The sequence below is a fragment of the Cervus elaphus genome, chromosome 27 (genome assembly GCF_910594005.1).
Source record: "Cervus elaphus chromosome 27, mCerEla1.1, whole genome shotgun sequence".
NCBI lineage: Eukaryota > Metazoa > Chordata > Mammalia > Artiodactyla > Cervidae > Cervus > Cervus elaphus.
The window spans coordinates 27031697-27057186 of record NC_057841.1 but is presented as its reverse complement, the minus strand read 5'-3'; the positions used below and the strand labels follow the sequence as shown (position 1 = coordinate 27057186).

General features: G+C 36.7%; 1 protein-coding gene across 7 annotated transcripts in view; it reads right to left on the bottom strand.

Moving 5' to 3' along the window:
- NOL4 (nucleolar protein 4) overlaps window positions 1-25490 on the bottom strand; it is a 452815-nt gene that overhangs the window by 57653 nt on the left and 369672 nt on the right. For all 7 annotated transcript variants that reach the window (XM_043889495.1, XM_043889501.1, XM_043889496.1 and 4 more), the window contains one exon: window positions 19424-19604. In XM_043889495.1, coding sequence (XP_043745430.1) covers window positions 19424-19604 — 181 coding nt within the window. The remainder of the gene's footprint in view (window positions 1-19423; window positions 19605-25490) is intronic.

Below are 25490 nucleotides of genomic sequence, written 5' to 3'. Positions count from 1 at the left end.
ACTTCTCATGGGTCAGAATGGGGATCAAGAAAACAAGCACTGGTAAGGATGTAGAGATGCAGGAATCCTTGTACGCTGTTGGCAGTAATGTAAATTGGTTCAGTTACTATGGAAAACAGCATGGAGCTTCCTCAAAAAATTAGAACTAATATATCATCCAGAAATTCTACTTCTGAGATATATCCAAGGGAAATGAAAACAGAATATTGAGGAGATATAAGCACTCCCATAATTATTGCAGCATTATTTACAAAAGACAGATATGCAAACAACCTAAGTGGTGTCTTACCTTTGACATACATATGCCACTACTTGTTTATCCTTATATATATATACATATATCTACTAAATATACATACACGCACACAATAAAATATTATTCAGATGTGAGAAAGAAATCTTGCCACTTGCAACAACACTGATGGACCTTGATTGCATTATACTAAGTGAGATATCAGAGAACGACAAATACTGTTCGATATCACTTAGTTGTAAAACCTAAAAAAAAGCCTAATTTATAAAACCATATTGCAGAAAGGTGGTTATTAGGGGATAAAGGGTGGTAGAATTGGGGATATGCTGTTTAAGGGGACAAACTTGAAACGAATAGTAAATCAGTTCTAGAGAGCTAATGCACAGGACTATAGACCACAATACTGTATTTTAAACTTCAGAGATGCTAAGAGACCACAACTTTGTTTCTACGCCCAAAAAAGAAATGATAATTATTTTAATTATAGAGGTGTTAGCTAACACTATGGTGGTAATCATACTGTAATATTTAAATATATCAAATCAACAAATTGTACACCTTACACTTACCCAATGTTATATGTCAATTATATCTCAATAAAAATGTTCACATATAAATATATATATATACACACACACACACAATTATCCGAAACTATGAACAAAACCTAGAATCATGTGAAATACAAAGTATTTATACTGACAGATTATCTTTATTATCCTTTTAGTCAATAAACCTTAGAGGGAAAAATACAGATTCAAAGTGAAAGTGAAGTCGCTCAGTCATGTCCAACTCTTTGCAACCCCATGGATTGTAGCCCACCGGGCTCCTCCATCCATGGGATTCTCCAGGCAAGAGTACTGGAGTGGGTTGCCATTTCCTTCTCCAGCGCATCTTCCCAACCCAGGGATCAAACCCAGGTCTCCCGCATTGTAGGCAGATGCTTTACCATCTGGGCCACCAGGGAAGTCTAGATTCAAGGAATATAGAATTTTAAGAAGCAGTATTTGGAGACATGTACATGTGCCTGCCTTCCTTCTGTAATTTCTTGACAAATATGTGCTTTGCCAACAGTCGAGAGATTTATATGTTAAAAAGGACCATTCCTATGAATCTAGACAAAATATTCTTTTTCTGTATGTAAAGGGAGATGGGATTGATGAAATCAATTCATGGAGGTTAATACTGTCCTCCCCATTTCTCACCTTTGTTTTTAGGTTGCAATTAAAGCAATTAATATTCTATAGGAAACATAAGAAATCATGGGAACTGTCCATAATAGGAGTAGTAGGAGAATAGCCTATGGAATATGACAATATGAAAGAGAAGATTAAAAATAAAGACACAAGAATGTATCTGCTTGGAAAGATAACACTCAAAAATAAACATACTATGACTTTTCTCATAATTAGACACACACTGGGCCTTAGGAAGCACCACTACAAATAAAGCTAGTGAAGGTGATGGAATTCCAGTTGAGCTATTTCAAATCCTAAACAATGATGCTGTGAAAGTGCTGCACACAATACACCAGCAAACTTGGAAAACTCAGCAGTGGCCACAGGACTGGAAAAGGTCAGTTTTCATTCCAATCCCAAAGAAAGGCAATGCCAAAGAATGCTCAAGCTACTGCACAACTGCACTCATCTTACACGCTAGCAAATTAATGCTTAAAATTCTCCAAACGAGGCTCCAACAACAGGTGAACTGAGAACTTCCAGATGTTCAAGCTGGATTTAGAAAAGGCAGAGGAACCAGAGATCAAATTGTCAACATCTGTTGGATTATAGAAAAAGCAAGAGAGTTCTAGAAAAACTTCTATTTCTACTTTATTGACTATGCCAAAGCTTTTGACTGTGTGGATTACAACAAACTGGAAAATTCTTAAAGAGATGGGAATACCAGACCACCTTACCTGTCTTCCTGAGAAATCTGTATGCAGGTTAACAAGAAACAATTAGAACTGGACACGGAACAACAAACTGGTTTCAAATTGGGAAAGGAGTACGTCAAGGCTCTATGTTGTCACCCTGCTTATTCAACCTACATGCAGGGTGCATCATGTGAAATGCTGGCTGGCTGAAGCACAGACTGGAATCAAGATTGCCAGGAGAAATAGTAATAACCTTAGATATGCAGATGAAACCTCTCTTATGGCAGAAAGTGAAGAGCAACTGAAAAGCCTCCTGATGAAAGTTAAAAAGAAGTAAAAAAGCTGGCTTAAAACTCAACATTCAAAAAATGAAGATCATGGCACTGTCCCATCACTTCATGGCAAATAGATGGGGAAACGATGGAAACCATGGCAGACTTTATTTTCATGGGCTGCAAAATCACTGCAAATGGTAACTGCAGGCATGAAATTAAAAGACCTTGCTCCTTGGAAGAAAAGCTATGACAAACCTTGACAGTGTGTTAAAAAGCAAAGACGTTACTTTTATGATAAAGGTCCATCTAATCAAAGCTATGGTTTTTCCAGTAGTCATGTATGGATGTGAGAGTTGGACCATAAAGAAAGCTGACTGCTAAAGAATTGAGGCTTTTGAACTGTGATGTTGAACTCTCAAGACTCTTGAGAGTCCCTTGGACTGCAAGGAAATCAAACCAGTCAATTTTGTAAAGGAAATCAGTCCTGAATACTCATTGGAAGGACTGATGCTGAAGGTGAAGCTCCAGTACTTTGGCCACCTGATGTGAAGAACTGACTCATTGGAAAAGACCCTGATGCTGGGAAAGATAGAAGGCAGGAGGAAAAGGGGACAACAGAGGATGAGATGGTTGGATGGCATCACCAACTCGATGGACATGAATTTGAGCAAGCTTCAGGAGTTGGTGATGGACAAGGAGGCCCAGCTTGCTACAGTCTATGGGGTCACAAAGATTTGGACACAACTGAGCAACTGAACTGAACTGAAAGACACATGGTGTTTATAAATATGTTTTTAGGAACTGTGCTAGGAGAACATTATGATCCCTAAAATACTACCTAAAAGAAACAATGAAAAGAAATTTATATTGCCAGATATAGAACCAAAAAAAAAAAACCCACTAAACCTAGAGTAGTATACAAGCTAACTTTAGATGTGTTCAAAATACTCAGGAGGATTGTATTCCCTAATGGTTTAAATTTCCAGAAATAACTTTTCTCCCTGTGACCACAGAGACGTTGGTCAGAATGTTAGTCATCGTACATTTAATTTTATAATCTTGAGTGGGTGGACCAAACAGCAACTAGGAGGCAAAGTTGCACTCTGTGAAGGCACATTTAAAGACATTCACTTCCACAAGTTCTAGCAACAGCACATGGACGGGAGAAAGGGTTTCAGTAAAAGCCTTTATTAGTCAAGTCACATGTTATTTTAAATGACTGTGTGCCTTGAAATCACAAAAGGAAATGCTAGCATTCTAATTGTATTCATACTTGAAACTTGAATTTTTTTTAACATGAAAGAGAAAAAAAGAATTAGGCAACTCTGGCCTCCTCTCCAGTTAGGGAGACTCAAGATCTCTAGGGAGGCTAATGGAGCAGTCCAGTGCCTGTTTCAGAAAGGTGCATCAATACCCTTAACCCAGGAAAGAGGAATATGGAAAGTGGCTCATTCAATTTCCATATAGAAAATGGTATTTCTGACTTCCTAGAAAAGTAGAACATTCTGAACTCCCCAAGAGAGCTTCTTCCTGGAGCTGAGGGCTGGCAAGGCCGGGAAATTTTTGCTGGTTTGTTTAGATGGATTCCCAGAGGACATGTCAAAGTTCAAAGGAAATTGTTACGAAAAGAAACCGGAGCCAACCAAAATGAACTCATGCCACCTGGAAAGCCCCTGAATGTTATACCAGCAGACTCAAGAAGAAAGGTCGGAGAATACTAATGAAGACTTCTTTTCTTTCCATATCTTCAGTGAGTAGGCAAACACAAAATTCTCAAGAGGATTTTAAGAGTACATAAGATCCATTTTACTGCAGAGAATAGACTTTTAGGACGCTTCTGGCAGAAAAGCCTGATCAATATAGAGCTGTAAAAGCAATTATAAGTGCTGAGCAATGCAGGGAAAACACAGGGTCACTCACCTCTCTTTTCAGAGCCCTTTCTCTGAGGCTCCCTGACCTACAGAAATCTGCTGGAAGATATGAGGGGGTTCAGTCAGATAAACTGAAAAATGCTTCATTTTATTTTGCAGAAAATTCATATCATTTTCCAGAGAATGGTTTATATAATTTCCAATCATTAGAAGCAAAATCTCCCTGAAACTCTGTATCTCATTACACATGTGGACAAAAAAATTCAGTCTCAGTTGAATTCTAGGTTATTATTATAGTATGGAGAAGAGCTGGAAAAACAGAATGAACTGTGTCAAAATTGCAGTCACATTTCAAATATATGAAGTTTAGGCTTGCTGTCTCTAAATGCATAATTACAACTTCTGTTATAATGAAATTCTCTTAAAATTTGTCTTTCGTTTTAAATAATCCCAGCCTATGCCAAAAGATTTTCAACACCTATGTTATGTTGACTTCAGTTAGATCACACCGCTGTCTTTCTTCACACACTATGTTATCATGTGGATCTTCTCATTATATAAAGGACCTATGAATTACCCAGGGGGAATTGCTAAACTTCTGTGAATTACTCTAGGCACTACTCTATAAAATCATTATCTACACAATTTATCTACAAAAATTATGTATTTTTCACACCTGAAACACCCAGCTGGTCTCCTGGAGCAGGGTAGTTTTCTATCCATGCATTTACACTACTTGCTTCCACATTGCTAGTGAGCCAGAACAAATTATTAAGAAGGTAAGGTCAAAGTAAAAACCATACCTTCCCTGTTCTCTAGATAACTATGGTAAACATTTCTTTTCTGAATCAGATGACTTAAACTGAATACAGTTACAAGTTATGAGCTCTTCTCAGACTGCTAAAAAAAACTGAAAGGTATTTAAAAGCTGAGCAGTTTGAATTATGAGTATTACTATTTAAGAACTGCCATTTAAGTTTTTATAAGGTTATTCATTGACCCTATTTATTTTATTAAAGAATTAATGATACATGATTAAATGCAAAAAGTCAATGGGATAAATGTAGAAAAGGTTTTCTGCAATAATAAAACAAACCAAGGGTCAATATAATGGTGCAGGTGAGACAATTAAACCTAGAATCAGTGCTATTCAATAGAAATTTCTGTGGTGATTGAAATGTTCTCCATTGTGCAATACAGTAACCACTCACCACTTTGGCAATTGGACACTTAGAATATTTCCTAACGTGACTGAGGAACTGAACTTTAAGTTTTAGTTAATTTTAATTAATTTGAATGTCAATAGCCACATGTGGCTCATGCCTATCATATTGCATAGCACAGATATTGATAAACTTATATTTGAAAGAAATGGAAAACAATCAAAATGATGATACAAGTCAGGATTTAAAGTGTGAAGATGATCCGATAAACCAGCTCATTAAAGGAACATGAATAGGAGAAAAAGACTTACTAAGAATAATCACAAGTTGCACACAGTGATGGAAAAATCTCTAGATACAACTGAAGTTCCCACTATGTTCTGTAGAATATGATCTGACAACTCACTGAGGTTTATTGAAATTCTATTGAGATAATAACTGCATAATCCCAATTATGTTGACTTCAATTAGACCACAGAGTTGTCTGTCTTTACAGACTATGTTATCATGTGGATCTTCCCATTGTATAAAGGACTTATGAATGACCTAGGGGGAATTGCTTAACTTCTGTGAATTACTTTAGGCACTACTCTATAAAATCATTAGCCACACAATTTATCTACAAAAATTATGTATTTTTCATGCCAGAAACACCCAGCTGGTCTCCTGGAGCAGGGCGGTTTTCTGTCCATGTGTTTGCACTACTTGTTTCCACGTTTTACTGAGCCAGAACAAATTATTGAGAAGGTAAGGTCAAAGTAAAAACCATACCTTCCCTGTTCTCTAGATAACTATGGTAAACATTTATTTTCTGAATCAGATAACTTTAACTGAATATATTTTAAAACAGAATATACATGAATTTTTCAAAAAATGTGTCTCTAATGTTTGATATGAAATACTTTCCTTTGATACTGTGCTCTTTCGAGTATTAGGAGAAAAAGAGAACAAACTATTAGAAGATATCCCCAATTTTAACTGATTTTCCCCATGCTCAATTAGATTTAATTAAGTACTCTAAAGAGACACAATATTTTATTGAAATGATTTTTCTGACTAAGTCTTATCCATTTACTATTCATTAGGAAGAAAAGTTAATGGGTGAGACAACCAGAAAATAATCAAGATAAGGTAATAGCTGATACAGATCAGATGTCAGGAAGGGCATTTCTGTGTAAGATAACCCCAGAAACAGGCAATAATATCTGTATGGGTGAATGTTTCACTCTTAATTAAAAACAAGGTTTTTGGGGATGTCTGGATCATGCAACATGGTAAACAACTGCATATAAAATACGAAGCTCAAGGCAAAGCATGGGGGAGATTATGCAAGTTTGGGCACATTCTGAAGTTGAAACCATGAGATCTAGCGGGCTCTCCTTTGAGCAGTGTGCAGGATTAAAGGGACTAGGGCAGGATGCTAGGAGAATTCCAGCAGGGAAGGGTATGGATTGAGGCAAAAGGCTTAAGACAATAGAAGAATTATTTGGTGATTAGGTGACATGGGGGTCAGACGGTTAAGACTCTGCCTGCAATGCCGGAGACCTGGTTTCGCTCCCTGGGTTGGGAAGGGTCCCTGGAGAAGGGCATGGCAACCCACTCCAGTATTCTTGCCTGAAGAATCCCCATGGACAGAGGAGCCTGAGTCAGACAAGACTGAGCAAGTAAGCACACAAGGTGACATGGACGCGAAGAGAGTGGATATTTCAAGGCTCTAGTTATCCACAGATTAAAATGTTACCCAAGACATCTGGTAAGATGAAGGGCAAAAGCACTTCTAGTGTGGCAATAAGTGGGATCACTGAGAGACTTAACGTGACCAGTTTTAGCAAAATGTGGGGCATAAATCAATTATAGTGGATTAAAGAGTAAATGGTTGATGAGGAGTGAAGACAGTAAATGAACAGAAGCACTCTTGACTATTTCAGAAGAGCAGTGATGTCTCAGAATGTCGATGCTGAGGGACAGCAATGTCCACATACCAAACAGGTCACACCACTGTGAACCACATTTAGCGTGGTGATGAATCTTCCAGCCAAACTCCCTTAGACTCACAAGTATAGGCTCTGGTTCAAAGCATCTTTACAGCTGACGATCCTCAATATTAGCGAGGAGCAAAGAACGTCACAGATACAAAGACTTGAGCAAACTAGAAACTGCCGTACAAATGTTAGCTATTATGGTCATTATTACTACAATTTGGTCTTGTTAGATTGTGGTCTGTGTATTAGCCCAGTTTATATGAGAGTTGAAAAACAAATTGAAAAGTCTGCCCAATGGAGTTTGTGGAGAGGAAACGTCAGTAGTTAACTTATGCATTATGCATATAATTTAGACTCAATAGATCCAGAGGATGACTGCTGCGAACAATTGCCCTCTTTAGACAGCGCCATGTGAACTTCCTGATAGAAAGAAAGCATTCCAAGGGCCTATGTAATTGGATGTGATAATAACGTGAGGATTGGCTGCTTGCTTGCTTCTCATTTCAGTGGGATGATTTGAATAAGTTCTTTATAAAAATTGTAACTGCTGTCATTTTGATAACAGTCCAAGTTGAAAATCCGGACTGTTGGGTGCAGACCCTTGCCAGCTCTAAACAAATGGAGGTTGGCTAACAAAGGATTTGAAGTGCATTCTTTCCATGTGATGAAGTCTCCAACATGGGCAAGATTTTCCTATTGCTATTAACACTTATGCAGGGGTTCATAGAATCTTTGAAATCTTCCTCTTTCACCTCAGAATTCTCAATTTCAGCCACTTTGCTTCATCTAAGATAAATCCTTCAGCCTACATCCAATACACATCAATAATTCTCAGTACTTTTTTTATTTTGGAACTAAATATTCTATTTTTAAAATTTTTTCATTAATTAACCCAATATGATTGAACACTTACTATATTTCTGGCCTTATTCAAGGGATGTAATAGTGGACAGTGCTTGATTTCCAGGAGTAAGGATGTCACAATTCAGTAAGATAAGTGCTAGAATAAAGGCAGGAGAGTGATTAATCTTCCAAAGGGTGGAAAAGTGGCGAGGGAGAGTCAAGTTTCACAGAGGAAGTACGATTTAAACTTGGGTCATTTGCAGAAACATGGATTGACCTAGAGAGTGTCATACAGGGAGAAGTCAGTCAGAAAGAGGAAAGCAAATATCGTATACTGATGTATACATGTGGAACCTAGAAAAATGGTATAGATGATCTTATCTACAAAACAGAAATAGAGACACAGGGGTAGAAAATAAATACATGGATAGCAAGGGCTAAAGGGAATGGCGGGGCAGGAGGAATTGAGAGATTGGGATTGACAAGTACACACTATTGGTACCAAGTATAAAATAGATAACTAATGAGAACATAAAGCACCGAAGTGACCTGAATCAGAAGGAAGTCCAAAAGGGACAGGACGTATGTATATGTGTGGCTGGTTCACTTTGCTTTACAACAGAAGCTAACACAATATTGTAAAGCAACTATAGTTCAATAAAAATTAATTTAAAAATAGTTAATATTATGTGAATTTCACCATAATAGAAATGCGTTTCTATAAAAATGAATTAAAGGATTTTGACATTCAGACACAAGGAAGAGGAATGCTTTATTTTTTTATCTTAACGTCAGAGATTCTGCCTTATTCAACTCTTTTTTCTCTTAATGTACCTGCTATAGATGACATGTTTGCATTCCCCTCCCTGCCAAATTCACTTGCTGAAATCACAAGTGATGGTAGTAGATGGTGGGGCCTTTGGGAGCTGATTAGGTCATGAGGATAGAGGCCTCATGAATGGAATTGGTGCCCTTATAAAGAAAAGATTTCAGAGAGCTCCCTCATCCCTCCACTGTGTGAAAGAGGAACAGTGAAAAGATGGTCCTCTGTGGACCAGAAAGCAGGCTCTTACCAGACAACAAACGTGCCAGCACCTTAAGCCTGGACTTCACAGCCTGCAGAACTATGAGAAATAAATGTTTGTTGTTTAAGCTACTCAGTCTATGGAATTCTTGTTATAGCAGTCCAAGCCAAAAAAAAAACACTTAATACAGTGAATTGAACATGAGAATCCAAAAATACTTGTTAAATGAAATCTAAATGTTGTTAAAAATATCCTTTTCATTCTTTTGCCTTTACATTCTTCTTGAACATAGTATATAATCTGTAGGGCTTATGTTCCTAATACATTTGAATTGGAAGACTGGATTGATACATAAACTCTACCATGGCTAAAACAGGTACCTAACCTACTGGGGACTTGCTGTATAGAAACAGGGAGCTCAGCTTGGAGCTGCGATGACCTAGATGGGCGGGAGGTCCAAGATGGAGGGGATATATGTACACATACAGCTGGTTCACTGCATTGTACAGAAGAGACTAATTCAACACTATTGTAGCCATGAAATTAAAAGACGCTTACTCCTTGGAAGGAAAGTTATGACCAACCTAGACAGCATATTAAAAAGCAGAGACACTACTTTGCCAACAAAGGTCCGTCTGGTCAAGGCTATGGTTTTTCCAGTGGTCATGTATGGATGTAAGAGTTGGACTGTGAAGAAAGTTGAGTGCCAAAGAATTGATGCTTTTGAACTGTGGTGTTGGAGAAGACTCTTGAGAGTCCCTTGGACTGCAAGGAGATCCACCCAGTCCATTCTAAAGGAGATCAGTCCTGTTCATTGGAAGGACTGATGCTAAAGCTGAAACTCCAATACTTTGGCCACCTGATGCAAAGAGTTGACTCATTGGAAAAGACCCTGATGCTGGGAGGGATTGGGGGCAGGAGCAGAAGGGGACGACAGAGGATAAGATGGCTGGATGGCATCACCGACTTGATGGGCATGAGTTTGAGTAAACTCTGGGAGTTGGTGATGGACAGGGAGGCCTGGCGTGCTGCGATTCATGGGGTCGCAAAGAGTCAGACACGACTGAGCGACTGAACTGACTGACTGAACTGATAGAGTATTTACATTCCAATACAGGTTTTGCAAATATTGTGTCTCTTTCAAACTCTGCCATCCATTTATGCTACCAACTCAAATTACCTCCCAGTTTCTCCCTTAATGGTTTGAATTGTGATGGTCTTCTTCTCCTTTATAAATTAAGTCAGATGTATAGCTACTTCATGGAGAAGGCAATGGCACCCCACTCCAGTACTCTTGCCTGGAAAATCCCATGGACGGAGGAGCCTGGTAGGCTGCGGTCCATGGGGTCGCTAAGAGTTGGACACGACTGAGCATCTTCACTTTCACTTTTCACTTTCATGCATTGGAGAAGAAAATGGCAACCCACTCCAGTATTCTTGCCTGGAGAATCCCAGGGATGGGGGAGCCTGGTGGGCTGCCATCTACGGGGTCGCACAGAGTCGGACACAACTGCAGTGACTTAGCAGCATAGCTACTTCAACTTGGTCTCTTGAAAGTTGTTGCTTCCTTCCATACATTTTGGAGGATCTCTACAAATTCTAAAATTAAGTATTCTCAAACTTAGATTAACTGGAGTTGTCAGCCATCAGATATGATGTTGGCATCTCATATAATGCTAATTTGCTGCTACGCCTTTTTAGATCTCAAGATTTATGTATATGTATGTAGTTTCTTTCTCCACAGTTCCAAATCTGTTACAGGGAATGACTATTCTGATGTCTTACATATGAAAAAAACAAGCTAAAGATAATACCATTTTAAAAGTCAGAATGCATGGGGTTCCCAGAATTTATGAAGAAAGTCCCCAAATAAAGGCATTTGCAGGTCTGATCAATCTTGGTGCCCTCCTGTGGTTAAAACAAGCAAAAACTAAACAAAATAAAAACAGCAGTAGCCAATATCAGGGCTACAGGCAGAATGTGTTTTTTGAGAAGAAATGTTATTTAAAGCTCCTTCACAACATGAAATCAACCATTTGCTTTGCTATCGTCACCATAGCTAGAGACCTTTGTCAAATGTGAGCTAGAGAAACTCTTTTTGGTTTAAGTCTAAAGCTGTTTAAGTCTAAAGTCTAGACTAGTCTTTGCTCCCCTCACTCAATTATGCTCAGCCCAAGGCCAAGGCTCAAAGGAAGCCATCTCATTTTTCCTGCAGGCCATTCTGATTATTCTGCTACTCTTGTTTCTTCTCAGTAACACACAATCTGAATTGCTCAAAGTTGTTCTCTGCTATATTCTAAAGAGCCTTTAGGGGCTTCCCTGTGGCTCATACAGTAAGGAACCTGTCTGCAATGAGGGAGACCTGGGTTCGATCTCTGGGTTTGGAAGATCCACTGGAGGAGGGCATGGCAACCCAGTCTAGTATTCTTGACTGGAGAATTCCATGGACAGAGGAGACTGGCAGACTACAGTCCTTGAGGTTGCAAAGAATCGACACAACTGAATGATTAACACTTTCACTTTTCAAAGAGAATTTTATCTCATTATACAAAAAGTTAAAAGATGCATTAACTAAATACCCCAAAAGTCAACATGTATGACCTTGAGTAAGTCACCTATCTTTCCTGGCCTGTTTCTTAATGGCCCCTAAATAATAAGGAGGTAGATATCAAATTATTTCTCAAGTCTGTTTAGCTTTTATCATTCAATGGTGGTGAAGCTTTTTTGTGGGGAGACTTAAAGACAAGTTAGTCGTTCAAGCTGGATTTAGAAAAAGCAAAGGAACCAGAGATAAAATTGCAAACACAGAAAAAGCAAGGGACTTCCAGAAAAAAACCTACTTCTGCTTTACTGACTAAGCCAAAGCCTTTGACTGTGTGGATCACAACAAACTGGAAAATTCTTCAAGAGATGGGAATACCAGACCACCTTACCTGCCTTCTGAGAAATCTGTATGCAGGTCAAGAAGCAACAGTTAGAACTGGACATGGAACAACAGGCTGGTTGCAAATTGGGAAAGGCTGTATATTGTCACCCTGAGTATTTAACTTATATGCAGGGTACATCTTGCAAAATACCAGGCTGTGTGAAGCACAAACTGGAATCAAGATTTCCAGGAGAAATATCAGTAACCACATATATGCAGATGACACCACCCTTATGGCAGAAAGAAAAGAGGAACTAAAGAGCCTCTTCATGAAAGAGAAGAGTGAAAAAACTGGCTTAAAACTCAGCATGCAAATAAAAATGAAGATCATGGCATCTGGTCCGATCACCTCATGGCAAATAAATGGGGAAACAATGGAAACAGTGACAGACTTTATTTTCTTGGGCTCCAAAATTACTGCAGATGGTGACTGCATCCCCGAAATGAAAAGATGCTTGCTCCTTGGAAGAAAAGTTATGACCAACCTAGACAGCATATTAAAAAGCAGAGACATTACTTTGCCAACAAAGGTCCATCTAGTCAAAGCTATGGTTTTTCCAGTAGGCATGTATGGCTGTGAGAGTTGGACCATAAAGAAAGCTGAGTGCCGATGCTTTTGAACTGTGGTGTTGGAGAAGACTCGAGAGTCCCTTGGACTGCAAGGAGATCCAATCAGTTAATTCTAAAGGAAATCAGTCCTGAATATTTGTTGCAAGGACTGATGCTGAAGCTCCAATTCTGTGGCCACCTGATGCAAAGAACTGACTCATTTGAAAAGACCCTGATGCTGGGAAAGATTGAAGGCAGGAGGAGAAGGGGACGACAGAGGATGAAATGGTTGGATGGCATCATTGATTTGATGGACATCAGTTTGAACAAGTTCTGGGTGTTGATGGCACGGGAGTTGAGGCCTGGCGTGCTGCAGTCCATGGGGTTGCAGACACGACTGAGCAACTGAACTGAACTGATAACTTCATCATAGCACCATAGTATCTATATTCGAGTGGCAAATTTATGGAAATCATTTTCTAATACAACTACTTTCTATAAGAACAGTCCCTGGGGCTTCAAAGAGTTGAAAAAGACTGAGCAACTGAACTGAACTGATAACAACTGCTCACTTGTATGGCTGCATACTTGGAACCAATACCAGATTTCTTATGTTGCTTTTTACCATCACTGAACAATACAACTGGGGATTTAATAACAGCATATTGTAATTAAACATGTATGTATATGTTTATGTGCTCTGTGGTACATGCTTCAAGGGACAAATTCAGGATGCTATTAGAGTTATGACTGTACCTGATCTAGACCTGCAGAGTTCAGGATTTAAAAAATGAGCAATAAATGAGAGATGTGGGAGTAAAAGATGATCAAAGAAAACTTCAGGAGGGAGGATCCTGAGGCATGAAGAGCTAGCTAATATCATTTTTCTAAGAACAATGAGAGCCTATAGAAGGGTTTTAGATATTGAAGTGATGTGATCAGGTTTTCCTTTCCTTAAAGATTACCCTGATTTCTCTGTGGAGAATGGGTAGAAAGGCAAGAAAACTTTTGGAGTCTTGCTAATTAATAATCCATAGCAGCATTTCCCCTTTCATTTCCCTCTCAAGTTTTACCCTTGATTGGCAGTTCCTCCAAAGTTCTTTCTCTCTTCTCAAAAAAACTCTCTAAAAATATTCTCACTTGTGTCTTGAATCTTTTCCCTCACTGTATATAGTATCTTTCTCTTTACCAGTAGCTCCCTGCCTTTTTTATGAAAACATGATGCTTGCTCCAACTTGCTGAATAAATCAAAGGAACAAAATGGGACAGGAAATATATAATCCCACAGGATTGTGCTCAAAAGTGTCTCATGCTTTATTTAATGCTGTGCTGTTACCGTCTTGCAATTCTTCATTCTTAAACACGAGGCCCCATGTTTTCATTTGGCATTGGGCTCCCACAATTATTTTGACATTTAGTGAGTAAAGATAAATTATTTTGGTTGTGTTTGAGTAGAGGAAATGTTTGCTCTACATTCTTCTATATGTCATTTCCTTGTCCAAAGCTTTGGCCACGTCTCTTCATTTTTAGTATCACCATGATAATCTAAGTTACCATTCTCTTTTTCTGATATTACATCAGTAATTAATATTAGGCAAAATAGACTTTTATAAAGCTTTTAGATAAAAGGGGAATATTTTACAACAACAAAGCATCAGTCTGTCAGGAAGATATAATAATATAAGCAATGCAGGTGTGTGTGAGTTGTGTCCAACATTTGAGACCCTATGGACTGTAGCCCACCAGGCTCCTCTGTCCATGTGATTTCCCAGGCGAGAATAGTGGAGTGGGTTGCCATTTCCTTCTCCTCCTTCCCCACCCAGGTTTCCAACCCACGTCTCCTGCATTGGCAGGCAGAATTTACCACTGAGCCACCTGGGAAGCAGTATAAACAATATATGTACATAATGACTGACTGACGAATGAGACAGAACTGGCAGAATTGAAGGCAAAAATAAATAATTCAATGACGGTAGTTGGAGATCTCAATACCATTTTTTCAATACTGGCAATAACTAGGCAGATGTTCAACAAGAATATAGAAGATTTCAGCACTGTAACCCAACTAGGCCTACTACATATTTACAAAATATCCTACTATCTATGGTAGAATAGACATACTTCTCAGGCACATGTGGAACATTCCTCAGGATAGACCATAATCCAGGTCATTAAGCCAGCTTCAATAAACTTGAAAGGATTGAAATTTTTCAAAGTCATCAACAGAAAGAAATTTGGGAAATTCACAATTATATGGCAATTAAACAGCATATTTGTAAATAATCAATGGATCAAAGAAGAAATGATACAGGAAATTACAACATACTTTGAGGTGAATGAAAGCAAAAACACAACATACCAAAACTTCTGTAATATGAATAAGGCAGTGCCTAGAAGGAAATTTATAGCTGTAACCCACTCCAGTACTCTTGCCTGGAGAATTCCAAGGACAGAGGAACTGGTCAGGCTACAGTTCATGGGATTGCAGAGTCAGACACGACTGAATGACTAACTTTCACTATCAAATGCCTATACACAAAAAGATTAAAAAAAAACCTTCAAATAAATGTCTTAACTTTTCAGGTTAAGACATTGGAAACAAAGAGCAAACTAAATTTAATGTAAGCAAAGTGAAGGAAATAATAAATAGGGGAGTTGAAATCAGTGAAATAGAGAATAGAAAAGCCATAAAGAAAATCAATGAAACAAAATGTTTGCTCTTTGAAATGATCAAGAAAACTGACAAAACCTTTACCAAGAATCACCAAGAAGAAAGAGAACACTTAGATAACTTGAATCAGAAATGACATTGGGAGCATCACTACTGACCTTACAAAAATAAAAAGGTATGTGAAAGAAGACTATGACACTTGTATCAATAAATTAGATAATTCTGGTGAATGGATCAACTCCTGCAAACTTACAAACTATCTAACTGCAGTTTAAAGAAGAAAGAGACAACATAAGTAGCCCTCTAACAAGTAAATAGAGATTGATTTAGGAAACAAAATCCTTCCAGAAAAGCCCAGGCACAGATATCATCAAATTCTATCAAATACTTAAAGAATTAATGTCACTGCTTCACAGACTATTCCAAAATAATAGAAAAAATATAAAATAATGTTTTAAGGAAAATATGCCTTCTATAATAGCATCACAAAGGGAAATACTTAGCAATAGAATTAATGAAAGAAGTGCAAAGTTTGTATTGTAAATACTGTAAGACTTCTTGAGAGACATTCTAAAAATTGAAAGAGCCCATGTTCAGTCTGTAATTTCTTTAAAATGTTAAACATGGATCACATGTATGCATCAGCAATTCCACTCTCAGGTATTCCCCCAAATAAATGATAACATATATATATATATATATATATATATATATATGTATATACATACAATGTTTTATGTAAATGTGTATAACAGCATTATTCATAGTAACCCCAAAGTGGAAAACACCAAGTGCCCATCAACTGAACTAAACAATTGATATATTGCTAAACAAAATATGACATATCCACAGAATGGAACATCATTTGGCAATAAAAAATGAAGCATTGATACATGCTCTAACATAGGTATACCTTGAAAACAGCATCTAAGTGAAAGAAGCCAGACACAGAAGACCACATATTGTGTGACTCATTCATTTATATGAAATTTCCAGGCTGGGAGAGTTTCCAGAGAAAATAGATTAGTGTTTACCAGGGGCTGTCACTTCCTTCCTTCCTTGCTTCCATTATATTCCATTACAGATTGCCAGCTCAGTGGTTTACAATGTGGCCTCTGATGTCAGAATGATTGTCAAATCCTGGCCCCTTCCTTTCCCTTATTAAAGAGGGATTTGGGGCAAGTCACTCATCTTCTCTGAGCCTCACAAAATAGGTTTCAATCACATTAGAAAAAAAGGAAGTAGTACCTAGGCATGATATTTTCAAGTGGGGGCAAGTTCAGTTTTATAAAAAATTTCCCCCAAATTGCAGAATATATCTCATAGGATTGTATAAGGATTAAACAGAGACTACATGGAAACACCATCATGATTCAGAAGTGGTAGTTAGTGTTATTAATTAAAGTTCAATAAATTAATTTCATAAATGAACAATCTTTTTAAATCTAGAAGACAAAAAATCATGTCATTATTATCTTTAGTGACTCTACTCCCTCCCCCCACCCCAATTTTTTGATTTGGTGGTGAAGTTCTGAGCTACCTATCAGGTTTTACTTGCTATGTAAAATATTTAAAAAGAACATCACTGTTTCTTGCGTTATAGGCTAAGACAAGGCTTATCTTTTGTTTATGTTTTCCATTTCTGGTCTTAGACTTCCCCTTTCCTGCTGATTTGTTGTTCAAATAAAAATAAACATTGAAAACAACTAAGAAGGCTCACTAGTTGGATTTTGAAAAGATGAATATACACTTGAAACTTTTTCCCAAAAAGTTTCAAAATAAGCTGCTTTTTTTTCTCTTCCACTTCAGGTACCACTCTTTTGAGCTGGAGGTCAGTTGATACAGACTAATGTTCAGTGACTCTGTCCTTAGAGGACTTTTAATTCTAAGGCAGACCAAAGAGCCTGAGCCTTGTGTGTTTCCACACATTTTCAGCAGAAAAGATAGGAAGTATGTTTTTCTTTTAAAACCAAACTACACTGAGCTCTCAGTGATACTACCAATTCAACTACAAAATTATGGAGTTTTTGCTTCAACTTATTGATTTCACATCTGTATCTACTTTGCCTCCTGCTGAAAATTCCATCTTTCACTGACACCAACATAATTACAAACTCATTCTAAACTATAACACACAGACAACATTTCCAAAATAATAAGATGATTACTGAAAATAGTTTAAGGTTTTATCATAAGCTTTCACACTGTGGCATCAAATTATGACTGTTGAGATCCCTTGGAAAAGTTCCTCTCTATGGGGTTATGTCAACCACTTATTAAACAGATAAAGTTCATTTGCATAATTTTTATTTCAATACTAGGGATTCTTCAGATCATATTGTTCCATAATTATGCAAATTGTTTCAGTTAAACTTAAAAAATAAAGTATGAAAAACAAGTGTACTCATTCATACATATACATGTTTCCATTCTCTTCCATGTACATGTATGGCTGAGTCCCCTCACTGTTCGCCTGAAACTACCACAATGTTGTTAACTGGCTATACCCCAATACAAAATAAAATGTTCAAAGTTACCAAAAAAGAAAAAAAAGAAAAGAAAAAACCACAACCAACTGTAATCAGAGAATAATTCTGGCTTATAGTCCCTTCTTTATTCTGTTCGTTTTCCATTCCAGTCTCTATATAAATTTTATATATAAATTTTTAATATATATAAACTTTCTTATGTGGATGCAGTATAATTGAATTGACTAGCCATCTCTTGATAGACATCTTTATTGGTAAGCTTTTTTGGTGCATTTATAAATAACACTGCAACAAATAAATAGCCAAGTGCATATGTCTTGTATTTTTGCCAGTATGTCTTTGAGATAAACTGCTAACAAGAGATTCCTAAAGAAATTTCTGGGTCAAGTGGCAAATGAATATTTAATTTTGTCAGATATTGTCAAGTTTACTCCAAGTTTTTGCATTTCTACAGGCAGATCTACTCATTTCCCACAGCCTAGTCAAAGAAATATTCTGTAAGTATTTGGGCTTTTGTTAATCTGAAAGATAGAAGCTGCATCTCTCTTACTGGAAGTGAGTGAGTTTGAGTAGCTATACCTGGATTTAAGGTCATTTGCAGTGCTTTCTATGAAAAGTGCATGTTCATATTTATAGTCTTATTTATTAAATATGTAGTTTTGAGTATTTCTTTTTAGAAGACCTTCATGTATTGGCCTAACTCTTTGTAGTATAGGTAGCTAGTAATTTTGCAGTTTATCATTTAATTTTTACTTTATACATTTTGTTGTGTGTGTGTATATGATGGAACATATTTTCCCCTGGATTTTAGGTAGTTTTACAGTTTATAAAATTGGATTTTATAGTTTAGGAAAACTTTTCCTACAACCCAGTGATAGGAAAGTCACCCATGTACAGTATTCCTAATAGATGTATGACTTTACATTACACATGTGGAATTTATTCTGGTATATAAGCTCAAGAAATTCCTAAAAATTTACCACTGCTGGTGGAACCCACCATTGTCATCAACAAGCTTTTGGCTAGAGATCCATGGTTTGTTTCTCTGTGTTGTTTCAGTTTGTATCTTCTTACTTAAAAAAACTGTGTATGTTTCAATAAATCAATAAAGCTACCGGTACCTCAAATTTTCCAAATTAAAAACCTCTTCTTTGAACATTGAGAAAATGTGTCATTATTTTTGACGAGTAGTACATTACAGCTTCAAGGAAAGAATGTGTGACTATTTGGTTTAAAAAAATTGCTATTTCTCTAGTTGAGATTTTTGAGTTTAAAACAGCAATTGTTCAGGTCCTTAATAGTGCAGCTACATATACGTAGAAACAGCAACGGAACAGGGAGATGTACTTGTAGGCAGGTGGACATCATGTGTTAAATGGTCTTGTTTTCAGCAGATTGGCACTGACTATTGCTTATAACACTGCATTCCATTTTTTCTCTCAAGTTTAGGGAATTTAATACCCACAAATTGACAGAAAAACATAATATGTAATAAAGACTCACCACTACTAGATGCATCATTCAGATTTAGCAGTCCCCCTCCGAGCCCTCTGTAACTATGGTAACTGTAGGTCCCATTTCCGTTGATGTACAACACCTCCTGGGAGCCTGAAACAGCTGAGGTTGAGTAAGTGCCCTGGGCTGCCTCCGGTTTACACTGTTTGTCTGTTGGAGCAGACTCATCCTGCAATGACAATAGCATCTCATTATTTATCAAATCACCACACTATTTCATCTTGAACAGGACTATCTTATTGTTATCTACATGTCTGCACTGAACAAGAAAAATATAGTCAACATTAAATCAGTACATATGCACATTTTCAACAACTTTGCTGAAAACTAAAAAAAGGAAAGCAAAGTAACAATGTGAGACAGATTGGAGATACAGCAATTTACAATTTCTAACTGAATTTAAAATTACATGAAGAGAGTTGTTCACAATAGCCAAGAGAAGGAAGTAGCCTAAATGTCCACTGACAGATGAATAGCTAAAAAAATGTGGTATATAAATACAATGCAATATTATTCAGTCTCAAGAAAAGAAGAAAACCCTGTCATAGCCTACCACATGAATGAATCTTGAGGATATAATGCTAAGTGAAATAAGCCAATCACCAAAAGATAAACATTGCATAATTCCCTTTATTTTAGATAAATTAGTCAAGCACACAGAAACAAAGTAGGATGTTGGATGCAAGGGCCTGGGAGGAGGGGAGGCCAGGAGTTGTTCATTAGGTGATTCAGTCATGCAGAATTCGGGGAATGATTCTGGGGAATCCCTTGCATAAAAATGTGCATATGGCTGACAATACTGGAAATTGTTGGGAGAGTGAAAACCATTGGGCTGTGTAGTATTTTTTCTGTAGAGATATGTAGCCACTACAACTTTGAAAGAAGGCAAAATATTCTATACTTCAAAGCAACTTTGAGGTTCTGGAGTAAAGGCTGGGCTTCCCTAGTGGTTCAGCTGGTAAAGAACAAGTCTGCAATGCAGGAGACCTGGGTTTGATCCCCGGGTCGGGAAGATTCCCCTGGAGAAGGGAACGGCTACCCACTCCAGTACTCTGGCCTGGAGAATTCCACGGACTGTACAATCCACGGGGTCGCAAAGAGTCAGACACGACTGAGCAATTTTCACTTTCACTCAAATAATTCCACCATTAGGGTAACTTCCTAGTTTCCTGATTGAAAACAGCTTGGGCAACGTGGTAAAATTGGAGTTTCTAGTTTAAAAAAATTAGTGGCTCCTATGATACATTCCCAATTTATTTTTCTGGGTTTGGAAAATGACAATAAAATACACCTATTGGAAAAGAGTTTCTTAAAGATGACTAGAAAGGGAGAAGGAAGAAGGCATTGTCTCCCACAATATTTTCCCTCTGATTCTTTGTGTGATGGAATTAGTTTGAATTATTAAACATGCTACTTTTTAAATGTGTCTCAGTCTTTTCAATATTAACTGTTATTCCAAACCACAGGAACTGTACTGAGCAGGCAGATAATTAATTCCATGAATAATCAAAATAGGCCTTGTAGGGAGTCATTTGTATTCAAACACAGACTTTCACTATTAATGTTTTGGTAGTCCACTATATGTTAAGAAATATAAAGTATCAAAATCCTAATAGAATCTGTTCAGCAGTATATTTTGGGCAAAAGTTTAATATAAAGTTAATTCATGTTTTTCAAATGAGTGATTACTATTATTGGTTTCAAAGAAGCATAGATTTTAATGACATAAAAAATAAATATCCCCTGGAGTCACATTTTATCTTTATAAGCAACTTTTAATAATCATTAGCTCCTGAAGTTCTCAAAGCTGACAGCTTGCCCCCTAGGTTGCTATGAAGATTATTTTCAAAAGAGGAATATATTAATATCCTACAAGACTGCATATCTAGGGATAAAACACATTTTATTCATCAGAAACCTGAAAAATCCTGTCCCAGATTTTACAGGACATAGTTCAAATTTTCTTAAAAATTCCATAAAAATGATGCATCAACATGATAAAGTGACCACCAGCATTGCCTGTGTTGTACGAGACAATGCAGAATTGTTTTGATTCAGATTTCTTTTGATTAAAAATATACAACAGATGAAACACTTATGGAGATTTCTATAATTAGGGTCTGGTCTTATCAATAGACATCTGCTTTATGTATATAAATATGCAATTCAAATTTGAAAAATTGGGCTTAGACTAGGACAGGTGATTACTTATAGATGGAGAGCAAGACTGGAAATTATTTAGAACAGTAGGTATTGCTTGCTCATGATCCTCTCATTCACACACTGGGAAGATTGGCCTGTATCCTTTGTACTGTATCTATAGAAACTGGACAGGACAAACTTGAGTTTGCTGAACCTGATCTGGTATGTGGACAATATAGATTGAATTCCTAACTCACTTCAAATGCCAAAGGAATCCTTTACACAGGTATCTTATATAGACATGTGTTTTTAAAAATTAAATTTGACTGATTCAACTTTAAGTTGACCTACTCAAGTTTTGACCGTAGGTTTCAACAACATTGCATTTATATATCCCAAGAACTTAAATTTTTCTTAGAGTTTATACTCTCTACTATCTGTTAAATATGCTGCATATTTTCATTAACTTTTCTCTGCCTATAAATATTATCAGCAAACGGCAAAAAGCTTTCTGCTTGATTCAGTAATCTGGATACTTTTCTTCTGTTTTCCTTTACCTTACATTTTTATAGCAATTGGAGATGAAAGGTATTTTGCATCAACATGAAATTATACTTTTAGTTCATCATTGAGATAATCTAGGTACAAGTGATGAGTTTTTTTAAGGAAAAAAAATTGCATAGACCTCAAAAAGTTTATCACTGCAAAAATGTATATCATTTAGGCATCAATTTACTTGAACTTCCTATAAGATTGTTACTTGATTTCTCCTGTCTTTACAAGGTCTTTGTAGTCTGTATGATAGTAGCATTTTTACTTAAGTTACTGCTCTAAATTTTCTTTGCTCTTCAATTATGGATGATGCAAGGGAGTGCAATTTATTTCATGTATAAACTGTTGGAAAACCTCTTTACCTTATAAAAGTGTCTCTTCTTCCACTTCATAGCAAGTGTTTCAGAACTACGCACATGTAGATGAGAATTTGCAGTGAAATTCGTAAAAGATCTGAGAAAACCAGAGTTCTAATTTAAACTGCTTTCTTGCTAAGGCAAAACAGTCTGCACTTAATGTAAATGTGCTTACTACTTATCTTATCTTACGATGATAAGAAGTGATTTATGATGTCATCAAAACACACACACACACACACGCTCATGTATATAATAACACTCAGGCAGTAACTCCTTTCATATAGTTAAGATTATCCACAGAGTCTCCACTTGGCCACACAAATGATCAAGATGCCAACACAGAAAACTGAGAAGACGGCTCTTTGCAAAGATGCTGCCAAACCCACTAGGAAAGGTAACAATGGAAGATATATTTTGATGAAATCTAACTACTATAATGATAAGATCTGAAATAATAGAGAAGATAGATTTTGTTTCCAACTTGAGAAACCAAAGTCATAGCAGGAGAACTTTCACCAAGAGTTTTAATAAAGTGTTCCCAGACAGGTTATGTTAACAAACTGTGGTAATATTTACACACACACACACACACACAGACATGATTTTATGAACAATATATGCTTGAGAACTATTGACTTAAAGAAAAATACAGAAAAAATACAGTCCTTAACCTGATATGCAAAGATACATGGCTGGCAAGAAGTAACCTACTACACCGCAAAGCTATCTACTCTCAAATTCTTCCTGATGGTCATAACATTTTATAATTACAAGGGTTGAGAATTAACACTTTTAAACTGCAATCTTAAATGTAACACACGCTATTTAGTTACAGACCAAAAATATTAAATAAAAAAAATAGATGTCTTTTTTCTATAGGCTTCTAATACTTAATTTTGAGTTCTGTTGTTAACATGATCAAAATGAAAATTTAAAAGTAATATTCCTTTGAGGTCATAAAATCTGATTGCAGATATAACAGTTTTGGTCATTAGTTTTCATTATGTATAGCATAATATTTTTCACCTCAGAAAATTCTTTCAGTTTTAACCAAGCAGTACCAAACTGGTATATTTCACATTAAATTGTAATAAAGTCTGTGAATAAGAAAGATTTTATTTTAGTCATGGTATCTTGGTTTCACCTCAGTGTTCATCTTTAGTTATTTTTAACAATCTACGCTTAGAACAATTCAAAACATTTTTTACAAAATCCTTTTATTTGCAACTGAGCTCTTTTGATTTAAATAACAACTTCCTTAAATTATTTTTTTTCTTAATCTTCTTTAATACAATATTCCCTTTTGGTAAGAGAGTGACAATACTCTATCTGGTGATTCTGTGGCGTATGTGGTTTCTGATATTACCTATGTAATGTAACTGTTACTTTTAAATTCTCACTTCCAACTTCTGCCTTCCCTCTTAGGTTCGTGCCTGAATTTCTTAGAATTCAGTTACACCATTTAATACTTTGAAATTAATTTATTTTCTCTTTCCTCCAGAGACCCCTTGCAAAAATTTTTAATTAAAAAACAAAATAATATCTATTCTATTATCAATGTTTCTTGTTCTATTTACTACACCATGCTAAGATTTTTTTTCTTCTCTTACACAGGTTTCTTTGTTAAATAATACCCAAGCCCTCTCAGCTCCATCTTGGAAATGACCCTCACTGGCACACATCTGAGAAACACTTGTTGCTAATACATAATACAGAGCCACAAAATCCCTCCTCTGGACTACTGTGATAACCTTCTGACTGGTGTTTGCCCCTTCACTTCCTGTCCACATCTCCTCAAATGTATCTTTTAAAAATCACTTATCATGTTGATCTTTCTTTAAAATCTCCTGAGATTTCTTATTTCCTATAGCACAAAACCCAAAGCTCCTGGCATCTAAAGCCTTTCAGAGTTTGAGAACAATCTTTCCAGCCACATCTTTTGTCACTTCTCAGGCATTCTATACTCTGGTCATAATTTAAGCTGAAAAAATAAATCTTACCAGTGTAATAGTCTGAGTTACCTAAATTGCCCCATATGTGCACTGATATAGAGAAAGCTTCTTACCTGTAACTATTGTCTGTGTTACAGTCTCTGATGATGGTCTGTCATTGAATTTTTAATCTTTTTTCCAAAATTTTTACATATATATCTAATGATGAATGACAAAATAAAATTTGCTTTCTAGTACTTTATAATCCGGAGAAGGCAATGGCACCCCACTTCAGTACTCTTGTCTGGAGAATCCCATGGATGGAGGAGCCTGGTGGGCTGCCGTCCATGGGGTCACACAGAGTCGGACATGACTGAAGTGACTTAGCAGCAGCAGCAGTACTTTATAAAAAACTTTGTGTGAAATCAAACTTTTATGTAGGTAAAGCAGACTTAGGTATGCCTTTCATCAAAAGGAAGAAAAAGGATGGTATTTTCCTCACTCATCTAAATTACACATTGACAAAGTATCTTTTCTCTGAATTTCTAGTCTATCCCCTAGACAGGGCTTCCCAGTCAGCGCCAGTGGTAAAGGAAAAAATCTATCTGCCAATGCGGGAAACATCAAAGACGAGGGTTTGATCCTTGGGTCGGGTAGATCCCCTGGACAAAGGCATGGTGACCCACTCCAGTATTCTTGCCTGGAGAATCCCACGGACAGAGGAGCCTGGCGGGCTACAGCCCATAGGGTCACAAAGCGTCAGACAGGATTAAAGCAGCTTAGCACACAAGCATATCCCCTAGACACCTTTAAACAAAAGAAGTTGGGCCTATTTATCTGCAATTCTTGTATCTCTGCTACTGTATACAATTATCTTTATGAAAAATGCATGGAAAGCAAATAGAAAGTAAAAGATATCCTAGAAGAGAATAAAGACTTTAACTGAGTATATAAATTAGTTCTTTAGTTCTCAGATTGCTAGAGATCAAAGACCTTGAACCAAATATCCCACTGAAGATGAGGTCTAAAAAAATACCAAAACAATTCAAAAAATTAGAAATTTCTCCAAAA